The sequence below is a fragment of the Mustela putorius genome, unplaced genomic scaffold (genome assembly GCF_011764305.1).
Source record: "Mustela putorius furo isolate JIRA1106 unplaced genomic scaffold, ASM1176430v1.1 tig00537227_pilon_pilon_pilon, whole genome shotgun sequence".
NCBI classification, from domain to species: Eukaryota; Metazoa; Chordata; class Mammalia; order Carnivora; family Mustelidae; genus Mustela; species Mustela putorius.
In genome coordinates this window covers 6,535,652-6,553,142 of record NW_025422368.1, presented here as the reverse complement: position 1 = coordinate 6,553,142, position 17,491 = coordinate 6,535,652, and the positions used below count along the sequence as shown (strand labels likewise).

General features: G+C 48.6%; 1 protein-coding gene across 1 annotated transcript; it reads right to left on the bottom strand.

Moving 5' to 3' along the window:
* Positions 1-524: 524 nt before the first annotated feature.
* On the bottom strand, positions 525-15,726 carry DDX23 (DEAD-box helicase 23). The gene is made up of 17 exons (XM_004778906.3): positions 15,586-15,726; positions 11,970-12,178; positions 9,930-10,040; positions 8,904-8,997; positions 8,727-8,792; positions 8,046-8,184; positions 7,637-7,770; positions 7,398-7,510; positions 7,021-7,164; positions 6,698-6,923; positions 6,257-6,402; positions 4,495-4,672; positions 3,626-3,868; positions 3,056-3,207; positions 2,733-2,841; positions 1,808-1,982; positions 525-1,443 (listed from the first exon to the last, which is right to left on the bottom strand). Exons 2-17 carry the CDS (start codon positions 12,176-12,178, stop codon positions 1,220-1,222), a joined length of 2,463 nt encoding a protein of 820 aa, XP_004778963.1. The 5' UTR covers positions 15,586-15,726; the 3' UTR covers positions 525-1,219.
* Positions 15,727-17,491: the final 1,765 nt, after the last annotated feature.

Below are 17,491 nucleotides of genomic sequence, written 5' to 3'. Positions count from 1 at the left end.
AATGTCCCTGCCTCAGGTCCAAAAGGCCCACGAGTTGTCACATACTTACCCAGCTCTGCAGCCCTCTCCCCTAGACTCTAATGCCCCAGGTCCCCCATTTCCACCCCTCCTGTGAGCAGCAGGCTGGGCCATGAGGGAGCCATGAGCGAAGGTACTGTGAAGACTGGGTGTCAGAGGCACTACAACAGGGGACAACTGTCCCTCACGTGCCCAAGTTTCATGGCTGCACCCCATGCCCACCCTTGCACAATGCTCCCCAGTGGGAGCCCGGGTAGTCAGAGCTACATGTGAAGTGAGGCCAGAGCCGGCAGGGGAGCCGCGTTCTGATCCTGCCGTGTTTCTTCTGTCTCCCCTCAAGTGGCCTCCTGTCAATTCAGACTATGAGCTGAGGCCCTGGTCTCTTCTCCGGATGCAATTTTCTCTCATCTCCCAAGTCAACCCAGTGAGCCCAAGGCCATCCTGCCATCTTCTGTGGCAGCAGGGAGAACCCAGGAGACGAAGTGTGGCCAGAATGGGACATAGCCTTCGTCTTCATGTATTTATTCTCAGAACATACAAACTCATCTTCTCAGAGAATAAAAAACAGAAATTTCACTCAGTGACTTCAAGATGGGCACAGCCGGCTCACCCTGTCCCCACATCTACTAAAAAAATTCCCTGGGAGAGGGGTGTCTAGAGCACCCAGTACCCCTTGGCATAGGGGCCGTGCACAGCTCGAAACAAGGCTCTCAACTGGTTTGTTTTATAATCCAAAAGGACAAACGGCTGCCAAAGTGACAGAGTCCAAGGTCCCTCACCCTCACCGTGCCAGGCCCCCCGGGGTCAGCTCGGGCAGCGACCCAGATGCCCCTTCTGCAGTCAGGTCCGTGCCAAAGAGGTGAGGCCAGGCAGCCAGGCTTTGTGGTTCGAGGTACTCCACTCACCTCAACACCAACCGACCGCCCCCATGGCGGCAAGAGCTGAAGGCCCAGTGCAATCCTGAAGGCCTCTGGAGGGGCAGAGCTGGGCCAGAACCCAGGGTACTTTGTTCTCCCCGCCCCTGCAGCAGGCTCCTCTCCCACTGCAGCCCCATACTCAGGCCTGCAGACCAGAGGTAGCGGCCAAGGAGTCTGATTGTTCCCTAAGGCCCCGTGAGAGTGAGGACCTGGAAAGAAAGATTCGAGGGTCCTGAGGAACAGGCTCCAGAACATGCCCTGAAACTGATGGGAAGTGTGCTGTGTCAAGCAAAGATAGTCTCTTCCCGGCGCTTCTTGGTGAGGATGGTGCCTGGCTTGTGCTGGGCGTCTGGGTGGTTGGCTAGCTCCGGGGGGCAGGACGACACCGGGCTCTCCAAGATGGCTTGCTTCAGCTCATAGAACACAGCGGAGTCCTCTTTGGTGAGGAAGGTGATGGCCACACCACTCTTGCCAGCTCGTCCCGTGCGGCCAATACGGTGGATGTAATCTGGAGAGGGGGAGGAATGCCACTGAGGATACCAGGCCTCACTTCGACAGCCATCACCCACCCCAGCCCACCTCTGAGGGCAGTAGATACCGCTCGAGCCACCTGACCCTGCAGCAGCCACTGTGCTCTCCCCACCACTACTGATGGTGATCATCCTGCCACGCCCAGCCAGAGAGCAGCCCCCCGCCATGCTTCCCCACAGCCCGGGACTCTGTCCCTCATACGAAGACAACACACCCACGGGAGACAGGAGCAGAGCTTGTCTCAGTGGGACAAGCAATCCCAGACTCAGAGCTGGGAGGAATGAGCACCCAACAAGTAGCCGCCCTTTACCTGAATGGAAGCTGCATTCCCCTGCACGTACCTTCAATGTTTTTGGCCATATCATAGTTGACAACCATAGACACATCTTGGATGTCGATACCACGACCCGCCACATCTGTAGCCACCAAAATGTCCTTGGCCCCAGCCTTGAGGTTGGACAGTGCAAACTCTCGCTGCTCCTGGCCTTTCCCGCCGTGTAGCGTGCACGCATTGTACTGTTGGGAGAATGGTGAGGTGAGGAAGAGCAGCAGGGTCATGGAACGACAAAGAAGTTACAGGGGTAAAGACTTCTTTGTAGACACCGAGGGAGGGCTGCAGAGCAGCAGGGTAGAAGGGGAAGGAAAAAGGAGAGAGGAGGAGTGCAACTGAAAGCAAGAGGACAGGCAAGCTGGAGAAAGGGAAGGGAGAGAACAGGATGTGGTGTGGCCGGGGCAGACAAAGGTCAAAGGTAAAGCAGCTGGGGGTCACGACATGTGGAGCCAGAGAGAAGGGAAGTCATCAAAGAGAGAATGAGGCTGAGATGAGGGTGGCAAGCAGGGACCAAGACACCTAAGGAAGTCCCAAGTGTTGAGTGGAGAGGACTCACCCTCCCCTTCGAACACCAAAAGCAGGACTTAAGGACACCGGTCACCCCCATCTCCCTCTTGATCACACCACCCCCTTTCCCAAACATGTATCAACACAAAGAACTCTGATCCACCATTCCACAGCCTCAGATCTGGCCACAATGTGCATGTCAGAACCTATCCCTGGCTCAGCCCCCTTGGAGGAAGACCCAAGGCAGCTCTGGCTGGCACTGCTGATCTGGACAGGCAATCACAGCAAGAGACCCAGTTCCTCATCCCCATCAAGCCGCCTCTTCCCTCAGGCCCTGACTTGTATATTAAAGAGGTTAATAATGAGATAGAACTCAAGGGGCCCTCTATTTTGAGAAAGCCCACTCGGTTCTCCCCTGCAAGACACACCCCCATCTTCTCCAGGGATTTCGCCAAAACATCGCAGCCCTTCTTCTGGTTGACAAAAATGATAATGGGTGGATCAAAGCCCTGTTCCAAGATTGCCAGCAGCTTTTTCCTGGGGAAAAGAGGAAGAGGAGAATAATGAGAAGCATGCTTCCATGAGAAGGTCACCGTGGTCTACCAGGACCAATCCCATAACCTTTGAGCCCATGGCACCCCCAACAAGAAAACAGCAGCTCTTTAACACAGCAGAACATTCATCCTCCAACCCTCATACTGAAAAAAGCCCCTTCTTCATCATGTTCTTGCTGGTTCAGCTGCCCCCGTACCTCTTTTCTGACTCTGACATGAGGAAGACCTTCTGTTCCACACGTTCATGGGGCTTGCCCGCAGAGCCAATGTATACCACAGCTGGTCGCCGAAGATAGCTCCGGGCCAGACGCTCCACCGCCGGGGGCATGGTGGCCGTGAACATGACTGTCTACGAAAACAGGAAGCTCAGACCTGGGCCTGGGCAGACACTGCCACGTCTCCCCCATTGCCACAGGCAGCAGAGCCTGGGCTAATGAACCTAAATGAGCCACAGAGTAAGCTCTGACAAGTCCCACCAGAAGAGATTGTGTCCTCTGCCTTCCCCCTTCTTCCCTCAGTACCTGTTCACCAAGGTCCTTTACATCCTACAATGGCAGGAAGGGCTGAGAGCATTTGCTGGCACCCCTGGTAGGGACCAGCATGAGGCCTTGGAATCATTTTCTAGGGCACAGCCAATGGCTCCACTGCTAGGACTTCCAGAGGGTTGGCATGCTGGCAACTGTACTCTGGGCCCACCCGGGGCACGAAAGGCCTCAGAGCAGGTTTGGCACTGTGCCCTGATTTCCCGGCTAGGGAAGCAGCCTTACTTGGCGGTACTTGTGTTTTCCTGACTCAAAGTTGGCCAACATCTTCTCCGGGTCCTCAGCCTCATCTGTGTCCGGCTTCTGATTGCTGACAGGCATGTGCTCCAGGATTTTCTGGACATCTGGCTCAAAGCCCATGTCAATCATCCGGTCGGCCTCGTCCAGAACCACATAAGTACAGCGGCTCAGCACAAGGTAACGGTTCTCCAGCACGTCAATCAGACGTCCTGGGGTAGCAATCACAATCTGGAGGGCACAGTGAAGACATATGTAGCCGCAGCATGCACCTCTTTCTTCTCCCTCCTGTGAACCATCCCCCACTTGGGCAACAGACCTCCCATGCTAAGGAACTAAGCAACAAAGATTCCTAAGAACTGGCACAAAATCACTTGTTGCCACCTTGGATTTTTTTTTTTAGGAATGAATAAGGTCCCTGAATAATCTCCAGAAGTTAGACAGAAGAGGCAAAATCAGAAGGAACTTTCTTCGACAAAGAAGAACTAAAGGCAACTATGGAGAGGATTACATAAAGGGATTATGGCAAGAAGTCTGTGAAAGACTCAATTCCTGCATCAGAGTTCTTGTCAAAAGCTCTCTTCCCCCACCCTGAGAAGACATGGTCTATGGCAGAATAAGAGCACAGATAGGAGCTTCAGATACGAACCTCAGCTCTGCTCACTGCCAGCTGTGACTCTGGGCAAGTTACTGACCTGAGCCCCAGCTTCCCCTGCACAATGGAGGTACTCAACCTATCAAACATACAAGCCAATCTTTTTCTTCAGTTTCTTGTACATCTGTGGTAGAAACTAGAAACACAGCCCCCAAATGAAGAGCCTTCCCACAGCGGGCTGGCTGCAGCTAGGTGAACAAACCTCACAGCCCATGCGCAGCCTGAAGCCCTGGTCTTCTCTGGAGATGCCTCCAATGACGGCCACAGTGCGGATGCCCAGTGGCTTCCCAAACTTGATGGTCTCTTCCTCAATCTGCTGAGCCAACTCACGAGTAGGGGCCAGAATGATGGCGTAAGGGCCCTGGTCTGACTCTTCGATCCTGTGGTAAATGGGGCATCCCACAGTTCCATGAGCTTTGGTTCTCATCCAACCACAAACAGGAGCAAGACAAAGTCATTCTTAAGGGTAGCTATGGAGATGGGGAGGGTGGTGGGAAAAGGATGCAAAGATCTACTTAAAAATCAGAGACTCCAGGTCAACCCTCTTGGGTCCCCTCCCTCTTTGGGAGCTTTGAACTATCATTTTACTATTGCTCAATAAACTTTCCTTTGCTGCCCACCAAAAAAAAAAAGAAAAAAGAAAAAAATCAGAGACTCCAGGACAGTCAAGTTCTTCAGGGAGTGGTCCTGGCCAACCAAATTATATATTTCTTTGATACTGTGATCCAATCATTCCCTAATATCTGACCCAGACCAAAGAAGGTGGCTTCTGATTATAGACTTAAAAGAAAGAAACCAAACAGGGGCACCAGACTGACTCAGTTGGAAGAGCATGGGACTACTGACTGCCGGGTCATGAGTCCGACCCCTAGATGCAGAGATTACTTAAAAATAGGGGCACCAGGGTGGTGCCTGGGTGGTTCAGTGGGTTAAGCCTCTGCCTTCGGCTTGGGTCATGATCCCAGGATCCTGGGATCAAGCCCCGCATTGAGCTCTCTGCTCTGCAGGGAGCCTGCTTCCTCCTCTCTCTCTCTGCCTGCCTCTCTGCCTACTCGTGATCTCTGTCAAATAAATAAATAAAATCTTAAAAAAAAAAAATAGGGGCACCTGGGTGGCTGGGTCAGTTAGGCATCCAACCCTTGATTTCAGCTCAGGTCTTGATCTCAGGGTTATGAGTTCATGCCCCATGTGAGTTCAAGCCCCGTGTTAAAATAAACAAACATTGGTTAAAAATGAATAAGGTGGGGGTGCCTGGGTGGCCCAGTGGGTTAAAGCCTCTGCCTTCAGCTCAGGTCATGATCTCAGAGTCCTGGGATCAAGCCCCGCATCAGGCTCTCTGCTCAGCAGGGAGCCTGCTTCCTCCTCTCTCTCTGCCTGTCTCTCTGCCTACCTGTGATTTCCATCTGTCAAATAAATAAATAAAATCTTAAAAAAAAAAAAAAAAGATTAAGGGGCGCCTGGGTGGCTCAGTCATCAAGTGTCTGCCTTCAGATCAGGTCGTGATTCTAGGGTCCTGGATGGAGCCCCACATCGGGCTCCCTGCTCAGCAGGGAATCTGCTTCTCCCTCTCCCACTCCCCTTGTTTGTGTTCCCTCTCTCGCCGTCAAATAAACAAATAAAATCTTTAAAAAATAAGTAAATAAAATAAAAAATAAATACAGGGACACCTGGGTAGCTCTGTTGGTTAAGAAGTCTGCCTTTGGCTTGGGTCATGATCCCAGGGTCCTGGGATTGAGTCCCACATCACGCTTTTTTCTCAACGGGGAGCCAGTTTCTCCTTCTGCCTGCCAATCCCCACTCACACACAAATAAATAAAATATTTTAAACAACAAATACATACATACATACATACATAAAACTTATTTAAAAAAGAGAAAGAAAGAAAGAAAACCAAACGCTCATTTGCCACTGTGACCTTTCCCACCCAGCCAAACCCACCCCAACGGGTACCTGCTGACCCCACCTGTCAATTTTAGGCAGTGTGGTGATCCAGACCAGCAACGGGATAAGAAAAGCTGCTGTCTTGCCACTGCCGGTCTCAGCTACACCAATGATGTCACGATTCTGCAGCCCAATGGGGATTGCCTGACGCTGGATAGGTGTCGGTTCCTGCAGGGACCCAGGATGGATACAGATGGAGCTCTGAGTCCTGGACTACCGCTGACAGAAGTGGGCCCGTGTGCCAGCACAGGAGGAGGATACCAGCACACGGGGAGGAAACACGGTCACCAGAGGCCAATACTTCCACCAGAAAGGAACAGACAGGGTTACCTGAGTGCTCCCTGGCACAGAAGGCACCAAAGAGAGGAACAAAGGAACAAAGCTCTCTGTTCCCAAATGAAGCCTATTTCCCCTAAAATGTAGGAACATGTCAGGTCTTCTGAGCCAATCAGCCCCTCCTTACCTTGTAGCCACACTTATCGATGACCTCCAAGATATGTGGGGGCAGAGAAGAGTCCTTCCAGGACCGGATGGGATTGGGGATCTTGCCACCTTTGGTGGTGATACTATAGTCCTCTCTGAAGATCCGCCAGTCCCTGTCCGTCATCTCATCTAACTTCTTCTGGGACCAGTGCCGATCATCCCAGCGTTGCTTGGCTTCCTTCTTACGAAGCTTGCGGAGTCTGGCCCTGGAGTGGGACGTGAGGGGCAAGTGGGATCAGTACCCTGCAGCTCCTTTTTGCAGGCCCTGGGCTCTGGCCAACCACCCCCAGCCACGCCGCTCACTCCTCCTGCTCCTTTTCTTCCAGCGTCCGCCTCTTCTCCATGAGATCTCCATAGAAACGCGACTGCTCTCGCTTCTGCTGCTTCAGGTCGATGCCTGCGATGAAGCCGCGCCCCAGCAACTGCACCTGGTGCCGCTCCTTGTACCTGAGGTGGAGGCGGAGGGAGAAAAGCAGAAGCGGTGATAGCGGCAGGGAAGGGCGGACTACCAGTACGTCCTGATCTGTCCAACCTTCCCAGCCAGGGTCTTTCCTCACCCAGAGAGCTGGCTGCCTATACGCCTACAGATAGCTGGCTCTATCTGTAGCCGCCAGTTCTCTCCAGGACCAGCTGAAAAGACTAGTTTACAAGACTTAGCACTCAGGTCCAGAACCACTCACAGGGGGTTGTAGTCAATGGACGTGTCCTCAGAGGCATCCCACTCAAAGACAAACTTGCGGTCATTGAGATGCCGCGTGCGGCGCCGCTTCTTGATGCCGCCCAGATAACGCTCCTGCCCAGGGACAAAAAGTGAAGCTAAGGCCCAGCCAGGCTCACATGTGGAGATCAGAAGGGCTTGAGGGCCAAGCCAAATTTCCATGGTGGGTGGGGGAACCGAACACGGAACCAAGGCCTGCACCTTAATGGCATGCAGCTCCTTGCTCTTATCCTTCTCCTCCCGGATCTTCTGCCGCCCTTCCTCATCCTCATTTCCATTGGTCTCCCGCTCCATCCTCTCCCTGCGTTCCCGACGCTCCCGTTCCTGAGGGTCTTCTGCAGACCAAGGAAAGCAAAGTTGCAGAAGAGCTCAGTGCAAGAAAAAAGAGAGGGCGCAGAGAGGAAGCGGACAGCTAATGAGAAGGGGCAGCTCTAGGACACAAGCTCTAACACAGTCTTCTCATCAACTCCCCCACCCCTCCCTCTTCCAAATTCCAGACCAACTGGTTTCCGGCCCTCCTGAGTGACTGAGTGACTGAGTGACTGAGTGACACGACAATCCCATCCCAATCCTACCCTGCACGGGGGCTACACAGGGGAGGGAAACGAACCCAACATTTTCCTGCCCAAGTCTTGGAACTGTTTCCTTTTCTTCCGCTCTTCCTCGAGCATCCTCTGCCGCTCTTCCACCTCCTGCTGCCGTCGCTTTAGGGCTTCAGCCTCTCGTTCTGCTTTCGAGAGGAACTTGGGCTACAAAACAGATTGGAACTATATATAAAGGACACAGAAGTGGGATATAATCGCACCACTGATGAGGAGACGGCAGGGAGCCCGACAGTATTTGCTCAGGCATTACACCAGGTAAGGAAAACATGGATAGGTCGAGGACCCCGCTATGGCCTGAACTATGTCCCCCTCAAAATTTGTGTGTCAAAGCCCTAACGCCCAGAACCTCAGAGTATGATTGTTATTTAGAGACAGAGCCTTTAAAGATGTGTTTAAGGTAAAATGAGGCTCTTCTAAACCAACTGACGGGTGTCCTTTTAAGAGAAAATTTAGACACACAGAGACAGTGGGGGCACGCCCACACAGAGGGAAGATATGTGAGAACAGAGAAGACAACCACCTACAAGCCAAGGAGAGAGGTCGCAGAAGAAACAACCGTACAGACATCCATCTCAGCTTCTAGCCTCCAGAACGGAGAGAAAATTTATTTATGTTGTTTCTGTCCCTCAGTCTGCAATGTTCTGTAAGCGTAGCCCTGCCAATCATAGAGACCCCCACATTCTCACCTTAGCCTCAGCTTCTTCCTCAGCCTTTTTCTTGGCCAGAAGTTCCTCGAGGGATAATGGCTGTGCCTGAAGATAAAACACAGGACTTCAGTCAATAAAGGCTCTCTCCCTTTGGAGATTGGTAACGGAGAATTTGAACTGAAGAAGAAGATGAGAGAAATCTTTCCTCTCCTTTACCTTAGGCTTCTTATCACCATGTTCATCCTCTTCATCCTTCTTAGAGTCTCTATCTTTCCGAGATTTAAAATCTTTTCCTCGGCCAGGAGATAAGCTTTAAGGAAAAGGAACAGGAAAGGTCCATATCACTCTCTTAACCCCACCCCCTCAATGAGGGTCAGGCTGAGCCCTGGAAAGGATGGAAGTTTTTCCATGACTCCACAAGACTGGCCGTTGGCCATCCTTCACACCCTGAAGCTTCCTTCACAGGCATGGTCACTGTCTGTTCTGAAACCTCATGATGGCCCTGTCTTGGCCCTATTCTATCTGATTCTCCTTTTCCCAAACTAATCTCTTCTCGCAAGTGGGTCTTCAGTACCAAGGGCAAAAACACCTCTTCCAAATAGCAGGTGCACATTGAAGAAAAACATCCTACTTAACTTTATATACAGAATGAATTTAGTCTACAAGGTCCCCCCAACCCATGTACCTTTCCCAGATACTGCTCTGTACCTGCTCTGTGTCCCCATTCTCCCTTCCTAGCAGTCCCCATGATCCTTCCCCCACAACTGCTACAAGCCCAATCTATAAGAGATCTTAAACAACCCCCTTATTTGTTATGGAATTACATCCTTTGCCCTGAATTCTAACCTACACACTCAGAGCCTAATAAAAACTTTGCATACAAAGTTTCCAGGGGAAAGAGATCAAGATACTGGGGCATTAAGCTATCCCAACAGATATATGTTGTCTATCTTGGGTAGAAACCCAAATGGTCCAACTGAGCTAAGAGAATGTTTTACAGGCTAGTAACCCTCCCAAACTAATTTCTAACCTTTAAGAACAAGTTGACCCTAGATGACTGTGACCCAAGAAACTGCTTATAGCATCTAAGGATAGACGCCTTCTAAAAAAGACAGCTCTGCAATCACTGCCAGTAGGAGCCGCTAAGAACTATTTACTTTCCTATGACACCGAACCAGCTTAGAGGCAGACGGTAAGAGATAGGACCATTTTCCTAAAGCCCACTCCCATTCTCTCAGCTACCTGGATCGCTTACGGTCCTTGTCCCGTCTGTGCCCATCCTTGTCCCGGTCTCGGTCCTTCTTATTCCGATCACGCTCTTTATCCCGTTCTCGTTCTTTATGCCTTCGCTCTCTAAAGACAACAAATTTAAGAAATCATGTAGTATTAGCAGAGTATCCAGCTTCACTGCAGCACTAAAAAGGTTCTCATGCTCTTTTCTCCACAAAGTAATGTTTTACAAATTGGGGTATATATGTCCAGGGGAAGCTATAAGGGAATTCTATGAAAGTCTTCTAGGGGCGCCTGGGTGGCTCAGTCATTAGGCATCTTCCTTTGGCTCAGGTCATGATCTCAGGGTCCTGGGGCTGAGCCCTGCATCGGGCTCCCTACTCAGTGGGAAGCCTGTTTCTCCCTCTCCCACTCCCCTTGCTTGTGTCCCCTCTCTCACTGTCTCTCTGTCAAATAAATAAAATCTTAAAAAAAAAAGAAAGAAAGAAAAGAAAAGAAAAGTTTTCTCGATCAGAGCTGTACTAAGCATTAATGGCAACAATGGGCCATGGCCTATGCAAAGAGAGGGACTATCCTTGATCATCTGGACCTTCATCTTACAAGTTCCCTCTTAATTTCTTTTTTTTTTCTTTTCTTTTTCTTTTTTTTTAAAGATTTTATTTTTTTGGGACGCCTGGGTGGCTCAGTTGGTTAAGCGGCTGCCTTCGGCTCAGGTCATGATCCCAGCGTCCTGGGATCGAGTCCCACATCGGGCTCCTTGCTTGGTGGGGAGCCTGCTTCTCCCTCTGCCTCTGCCTGCCACTCTGTCTGCCTGTGCTTTCTCTCGCTTCTCTCTCTATGACAAATAAATAAATAAAATCTTTAAAAAAAAAAAAAAAAGATTTTATTTTTTTGACAGAGAGAGATCACAAGTAGGCAGAGAGGCAGGCAGAGGGAGAGAGGAGGAAGCAGGCTCCCTGCTGAGCAGAGAGCCCGATGCAGGACTCGATCCCAGGAGCCTGAGATCACGACCCGAGCCGAAGGCAGCGGCTTAACCCACTGAGCCACCCAGGCGCCCTTTTCTTTTTTTTTTAACCCACATTATTTTATTTGAGGATGTTTTTACTTGATACAGTACAGTCCTATTTACCAAAGTAATTTATTTTTAAAGATTTTATTTATTTATTTATTTGACAGATCACAAGTAGGCAGAGAAGCAGGCTCCCCGCCGAGCAGAGAGCCGGATGCGGGACTCGATCTCAGCACCCCGGGATCATGCCATCACCCCTCATGCCAAAGGCAGAGGCTTTAACCCACTGAGCCACCCAGGCACCCCCCAAAGTAATTTAAACCAATCTGAAGTGGGGATCAGCAAATTTTTTTTTTTTTGACAGACAGATTACAAGTAGGCAGAGAGGCAGGCTCCCTGCTGAGCAGAGAGCCCGATGCAGAGCTCCATCCCAGGACCCTGAGATCATGACCTGACCTGAAGGCAGAGGCTTAACCCACTGAGCCACCCAGGCGCCCCAGCAAACTTTTTTTGTAAGGGACCATACAATACATATTTTAGACCTTGTGGACCATAAAGTCTCTATCACAACTATTCAGTTTTGCTTAGCATGAAAACAGCTATAGATAATATGTAAAGGAAAGAACGTGGCTATTTTCCAAAGAAGTTTATTTATAAATCCCTCTTAATTTTTAAGAGCCACTGGGTTGGGGCGCCTGGGTGGCTCAGTGGGTTAGAGCCTCTGCCTTCAGCTCAGATCCTGGGGTCCTGGGATTGAGCCCCCTATCAGGCTCTCTGCTCGGCAGGGAGCCTGCTTCCCTGCCCCTCTCTCTGCCTGCCTCTCTGCCTACTTGTGATCTGTCTGTCAAATAAATAAATAAGATCTTTAAAAAAAAGAGCTACTGGGCTACTAGGTTTAGACTGTAGAGAAATATAAGAAATATATGAAAGACTGTAGAGAAATATATATAAAGTCCTAATACCGGAGGCATGAGAGGAACCAAGAATGAGGAAGTTTGAAATGTACTCTCCCTTCCCATATAAGACATGCAAAGTTACTTTACCTTTCTGTAGACTTGGAACGGGAACGCGAGCGAGAACGGCTGCCTCCCCGACGCCTATCCCTTGAACGATGCCGCTTCCTGTCTTTAGATGGGGAAGATTTCCTGTCCCGGTCTCTATCTCGCTCTCTGTCAGGAGTCCGAGATCGCTTCCTTTCCTCCTTGGAAGGTGATGCATCCCGGTCCTTCTTATCAGCTATCTCTCCTGCCATCTGTCATGGATAAGAGGAATACTTATGATGTACTAGGTACAGCTCTAAACTGTTTATATATAATCTACTTAATCTCAAAATGACCCTATGAGGTAGATATACTGAAATGCCTACTTTTTAAAAAAGATTTTATTATTTATTTGACAGAGAAAGAGAGAGAGAGAGAGAAAGAACACAAGCAAGAAAAGAGGCAGGCAGAGGGAGAGGGAGAAGCAGGTTCTCCACTGAGTAAGGAGCCCAATGCAGGACTCGATCCCAGGACCCTGACATCATGACCTGAGCCCAAGACAGATGCTTAACAGCTGAGCCACCCAAGCATCCTAAGAACGCCTACTTAATAGATGAGGAAATGGAAGCTCAGGTAGGTAAGTTCTCTTGAGTTCACAAAGAAAGCCCAAAAGAGGGGAAAAAAAAGTTTAACTTTAAGATTTGGGATTATAACCAGGACCTCAAAGAAAACCTAAATTTAAGTGGAGAAACAAATTCACTTTCACCCAGATCAAAAGAAATGTACTTTTCATTATGTAATGGGAAAAACTTTGTGGAGGGCACACAGAACCTCTATGCACTTTTTTTTTTTTTTTTTTTTTGCAACTCACTGTGAATCTGTAATTATTTCAGAATAGAAAGAAAAAAGGAAAGGTCACAGATGGCCTGACTGGCATTCCCTACTCAGATTCTCACAGTCTTGACCACTACCCTGTCCCATGAATTTGTTCTGTCCCGGAATTTGTTCTGTCCCCTCCTGCCTGCAGGTCACTGAACACAATGTTGCACTGTCAACTGTCCTTCAGACTACAAAATCTGCTTCAGCCAGGAGCTAAAATGACACTAAGTCTGAATCTACCTCTACTCCATCACCATCACCATCATCCCTAAGACTCAGAATACATTTATCAGAAATTATTTTATGCCCAAATAGTGTAGTTGAATAGCAGCTCCCCAGGCATTCACTTCTGATCTCCTTTCCTCATGTAATATGCTGCCATATATCTTTAAGAAAGGGTAATGTGTAAAGAAAAGATAAATGAACAAGTAGCACTTTCAAAAGGTGAAGACAACACATCTTGCCTCACAACTGTCTAAGAAATGACTCAATGTTCTGTATTAGTACATCATGCAGTTATACTTATATCTCCTTCTATTTAGAACCCTAAGAGAACAATCCAGAAAAAAGGTTATCTTCTCTATAAAGCATCCTCCACGTCACTTGCTCTTTCAACAAATATTCACTGAGCACCTGGTAGGTGCCAGAAATTGTTCTACCTACTGGAGATATGGCAGTAAAAAGTCTCGGATCTCATAATGCTTAAATTCCAATGAAGCAGATAACAAGCAGAGTAAGAGAATTTCAAATAGGAATGAGAACTAATAAACAGGATAAAACAGGGTGGATATGACGGGGAAGGGCAAGAATGAGAGAGGGCTCAAGAAAGAATTTTTTAGATGACATGTAAGCTGAGACTTGAATGATGGGAAAGAGACTGCGAAGATCAGGGAAAAGATCTTGTTGGGTAGAAGGGACAGCAAGTACTAAGACACTGGGGCAAGAACTAGCTCAGCATGTTTGCCAATTAAAAAAAGACTTGTGTGGCTGAGTGACAGTGATTGGAGGTACTGGGGGGGTACTGAAGACTGATTCAATCTGAGTTCAGGGAGATAGTCAGGAGTCAGATCATGGGAATGTGTTTTAGACCAGGGGAAAGGAAAGTGGATTTCAACCTAACAGCAACAGGAACCTTAAAGGGTGTTAAACAGGAAGTGATGTGATCTAATTTTACATTTTTAAAGAATTTGGTGACTTGCAAGAAAATATAGAATAGGGAGGCAAGAGTAGAAAAAGGACCACTGAGAATGCCATTTATAGTCCGGGCAAGAGATAACAGTAGCTTCTTCTAAGAAAGTGGCAATGGAGATGGAAAGAAGTAGAGAGCTTCAGGATAAACTTGTTGGCCAAGCTCACAGGACTTAACTGATGAAGGGAGAAAGGGAAAGAGGAAAGACAAAGATAACTCCAAATTTAAGGTTTGACCAATGGTTCATGGTGCCATTAGTGACCAGAAATGACAGAAGAAGGAACAGACTTAGGAAGAAACCAAAAGTTTCATTTTGAAAATGCAATTCTAGAACTCAGGAGAGTTCTAGAACTGGAGACAAAAATTTGAGTTATCAATATATAGATGGCTTTTAAAGCCATGGGACACTAAATCATATTACCTAGGTAGGCAGTATAGTTAAGAATGAAATAGAAAAAAACCAGGATTAAACTGTGGAACACTGTAACATTTAGAGGTCAGGCAAAGGAGGAGCCAGAGAAAAAGACTGGGAAGAAGCAGCAGCCAGTAAGAAAGTGGGGGAAAAAGTACACCACAGATGCCAAAAGTGTGTTTCAAGGAGGGAGTGGCAACTTTTCCAAGTGGAAAAAGACTAGGATATAGAGGAGTGACCATTGCAGTTGGAAAAATGGAGATGGCTGGTGACCTGGACAAGAGCTGTTTTGACAGCCTGGAGAAAAATAGAAGCCTGAGTGGAGTGGGTTTAGAAGAGAATGAGAAGTGATAATAAGGAAAAAATAAATATGGACAACTTTTATTATAGGTTATACTTATCACAGGGGCCTGATAACCAGGCTTACCCTGATCATCGCTTCCCAGCAACCTTCCTTGCAAACCTCCAGGTCTCTGAGTTCCTCAGTTCTTGTAGGGTAGGGGCAGATCCTCTTTCTCATCCAATTAAATATTTATCAAGTATCTACTATATGCAAGGCACTGTGCTAGATATTGTGGTGAGTTACAAAAGGAAATCAGGAAGATCCTGTCCAAAGGTAGGTTACAGAACAATAGAGGGTATGAGGCACTTACCAAGATGAAGGCTCAGATGAAGTATTATAGAAATTCAAAGAAGTTTCTTTTCATTTGCAAAAGAGGTTTTGGAAAGATCTGTGGAGGAAGTGGCTCTTGAGCATTTAAGTATAGGTAGAATTTGAAGACGTGTAATTGAGGGTGCGGAAAAGTCATTCCCAGCAAAAGAATAATACAGGAAGCGCAGAGGCGGGAAAACATGACTGATTCTGGGAGAAAAGCCAAAGTCCCAGTTTGGCTGGAGCAAGGGCTACTCGAAACATGAAGGAATAAGCTCGAATGGAGGGTTTCACAGGTGCTGTGTGCTCATGGGCAAGAGTCTGGCCCGTTAACTTCGTCCAGAGACCTGGCCTGTGTCCCCAGGAGCCAACACTCCGCCCTGGGGCCCGCGCCCCTTCGCTCCAGCCCGCCAGAGCTCTCCTGGCTCGTGCCTCTACCCTGAAGCGTTCTTCCCCGCCTCGTCCCGGAGGCAGGGGCCACCGCCGTGCCCCCACCCTCGCCCTCTCTGCAAGCTCGTGGGGACCGCCTCCATCGCTCGGGACTCACCACTCTGAGTCTGAACCGCCCAACGCGGCCTCAACGTCTCCGAGCAGTCGCCATCTTTCCCGTTTCCTGGTCGCCGAGATGCATTCCCCGGCCGCGAGGCAAGCTGGGAAGGCGAGTTCCCGGTGCAGGGCAGCGTGGGCCAACATCGGGGGCCTGAGAACTACTAATACCACAATGCACCGCGCGAGGGCCGGTCCCGGGCCGAGGGGTCTGCTGGGCAATGTGGTTCTCCAAACATCTGAATCTGCGGGAGTGAGAGTTACCTTTGGGTTTGCTTCCAACCAAGGATTCTCTCGCCGCGCAGTTTTCCTTGGAATGCGCTGGTCCTCCCAGAAAGTGGCTTACGACGACGGAATTTAAGGGCTTCCTGAGCTATCAATAGCGCTTAATCTTCACTAATAACTACAGTAACAACAAATAGTGTACCGTGTGTGGAAGAGCGTTTTTATAACAACAACAACAACAACAACAACAACAACAAAAAAGGTGAGGTAGATTAGCCCCATTTTACGGGTAGACAAACTAAAGGTTAGGTTACAGGAGTAACCTAGTGTTTCACAATGAGAATGGGACAATTCATTGTGTGGGACTATCCCCAATTCAAAAGGACGTTTTAACAACGTTGGCCCGGCAGGAACAACCCCTAGTTATTATGCCAACTCCAGATGAACCCATACATGGATTGCAGAGCCCTCCTAGAAGGATGGTATTACCTGGGCTGTGGCACCTGTTTTCTCGACTTTCCAAGTAGGATCCTGGCTTCCTTATTTTCTTGCCCTTTGGAATCTACCCAGTTGTTGGACCACCTTCCTAGGTTTGCTTCTTTTTTCCTCATAGTCCCCCCTCTTCAGTCATCCATGGAGTTTTCTCTATCCCAAATTGTAGTTTCTCTTTGGTCTTACGGTTCATAGTTCACCAGCCCCACTGGCCCCAAAGAAGCCAAACCTTGCAACTTCTGGGATGGTTTAGATAGATACAGGGAGGTGTCTAATGTCCTCTCCCTTCCCATTTTCCCATCATCAGCATTTTGGTTTCAATACTATTGGGCTGTAGGTCTGGCTTTTCTCTCTAAATGTATGTTAAGTTCTCTTCAAATAGAGCCTCAAATAATCCTAAATAATCCTAAACCCCTGAAACACCACACACAATGGCCCAAAGTAACCCTGGGAGAGACAGGCTTTGGCTCTTAGAACTCTACTGCCATTGACTTGCCCACTTTTACCCCAGAGGAAGATCTGAGGGGAAAGGATATCCGAGATCTACTCGATGTAACTCATGCAGTGAACACTGGAGGGCTCTTCGCTCATAGAATGGAACTTGAACGATCAGACTGAAGGTGTAGACCTTAAGAGCGGCAGCTGTAGTATTTACTGAGAATCTTCGAGGTGCCCAACTCTATGCTGGACACTTTTATTATTTAGCTTACTTATTTCTGGTAACAGTATGATGTAGGTATTATCATTTTACTGTTGAATTATGCCTTCAGCAGCAACATAGTTACAAGAATGAAGCCAGGGTTCAACTCCAAGTTCATTTCGTTTTGGAATCCATGCTCTTCCCGTTTCCAGGCTAGTACTACTCTTTACAGATAAGCTGGAAAGATGAGAAACTGGAAAGGTGGTGAGGTTTGTTCAAGTTCATAGTGGCAGAGTTCCCCTAGTGTTTGTGCATAGCTTTCTCATGACACAGGTAAGCATTGTGCTTCAAGGATACTCACATGCTTTGTCCCACCTACCCTGGTAGTTTTTTTTTTTCTTTTTTAAGATTTTATTTATTTATTTGACGGAGATCTCAAGTAGGCGGAGAGGCAGGCAGAGAGAGAGAAGGGGAAGCAGGCTCCCTGATGAGCAGAGAGCCCGATGTGGGGCTCGATCCCAGGACTCTGAGATCATGACCTGAGCTAAAG

What these genes read in the sequence shown, in the direction of transcription:
- DDX23 (XM_004778906.3), bottom strand. Translation starts at nt 12,178, where the DNA reads ATGGCAGGAGAGATAGCTGATAAGAAGGACCGGGATGCATCACCTTCC. An exon ending in TCGATAAGTGTGGCTACAAG is followed by an intron (nt 6,403 to 6,697) that starts GTAAGGAGGGGC and finishes GGGTCCCTGCAG; the next exon opens with GAACCGACACCTATCCAGCG. An exon ending in GAAAACACAAGTACCGCCAA is followed by an intron (nt 3,208 to 3,625) that starts GTAAGGCTGCTT and finishes CTGTTTTCGTAG; the next exon opens with ACAGTCATGTTCACGGCCAC.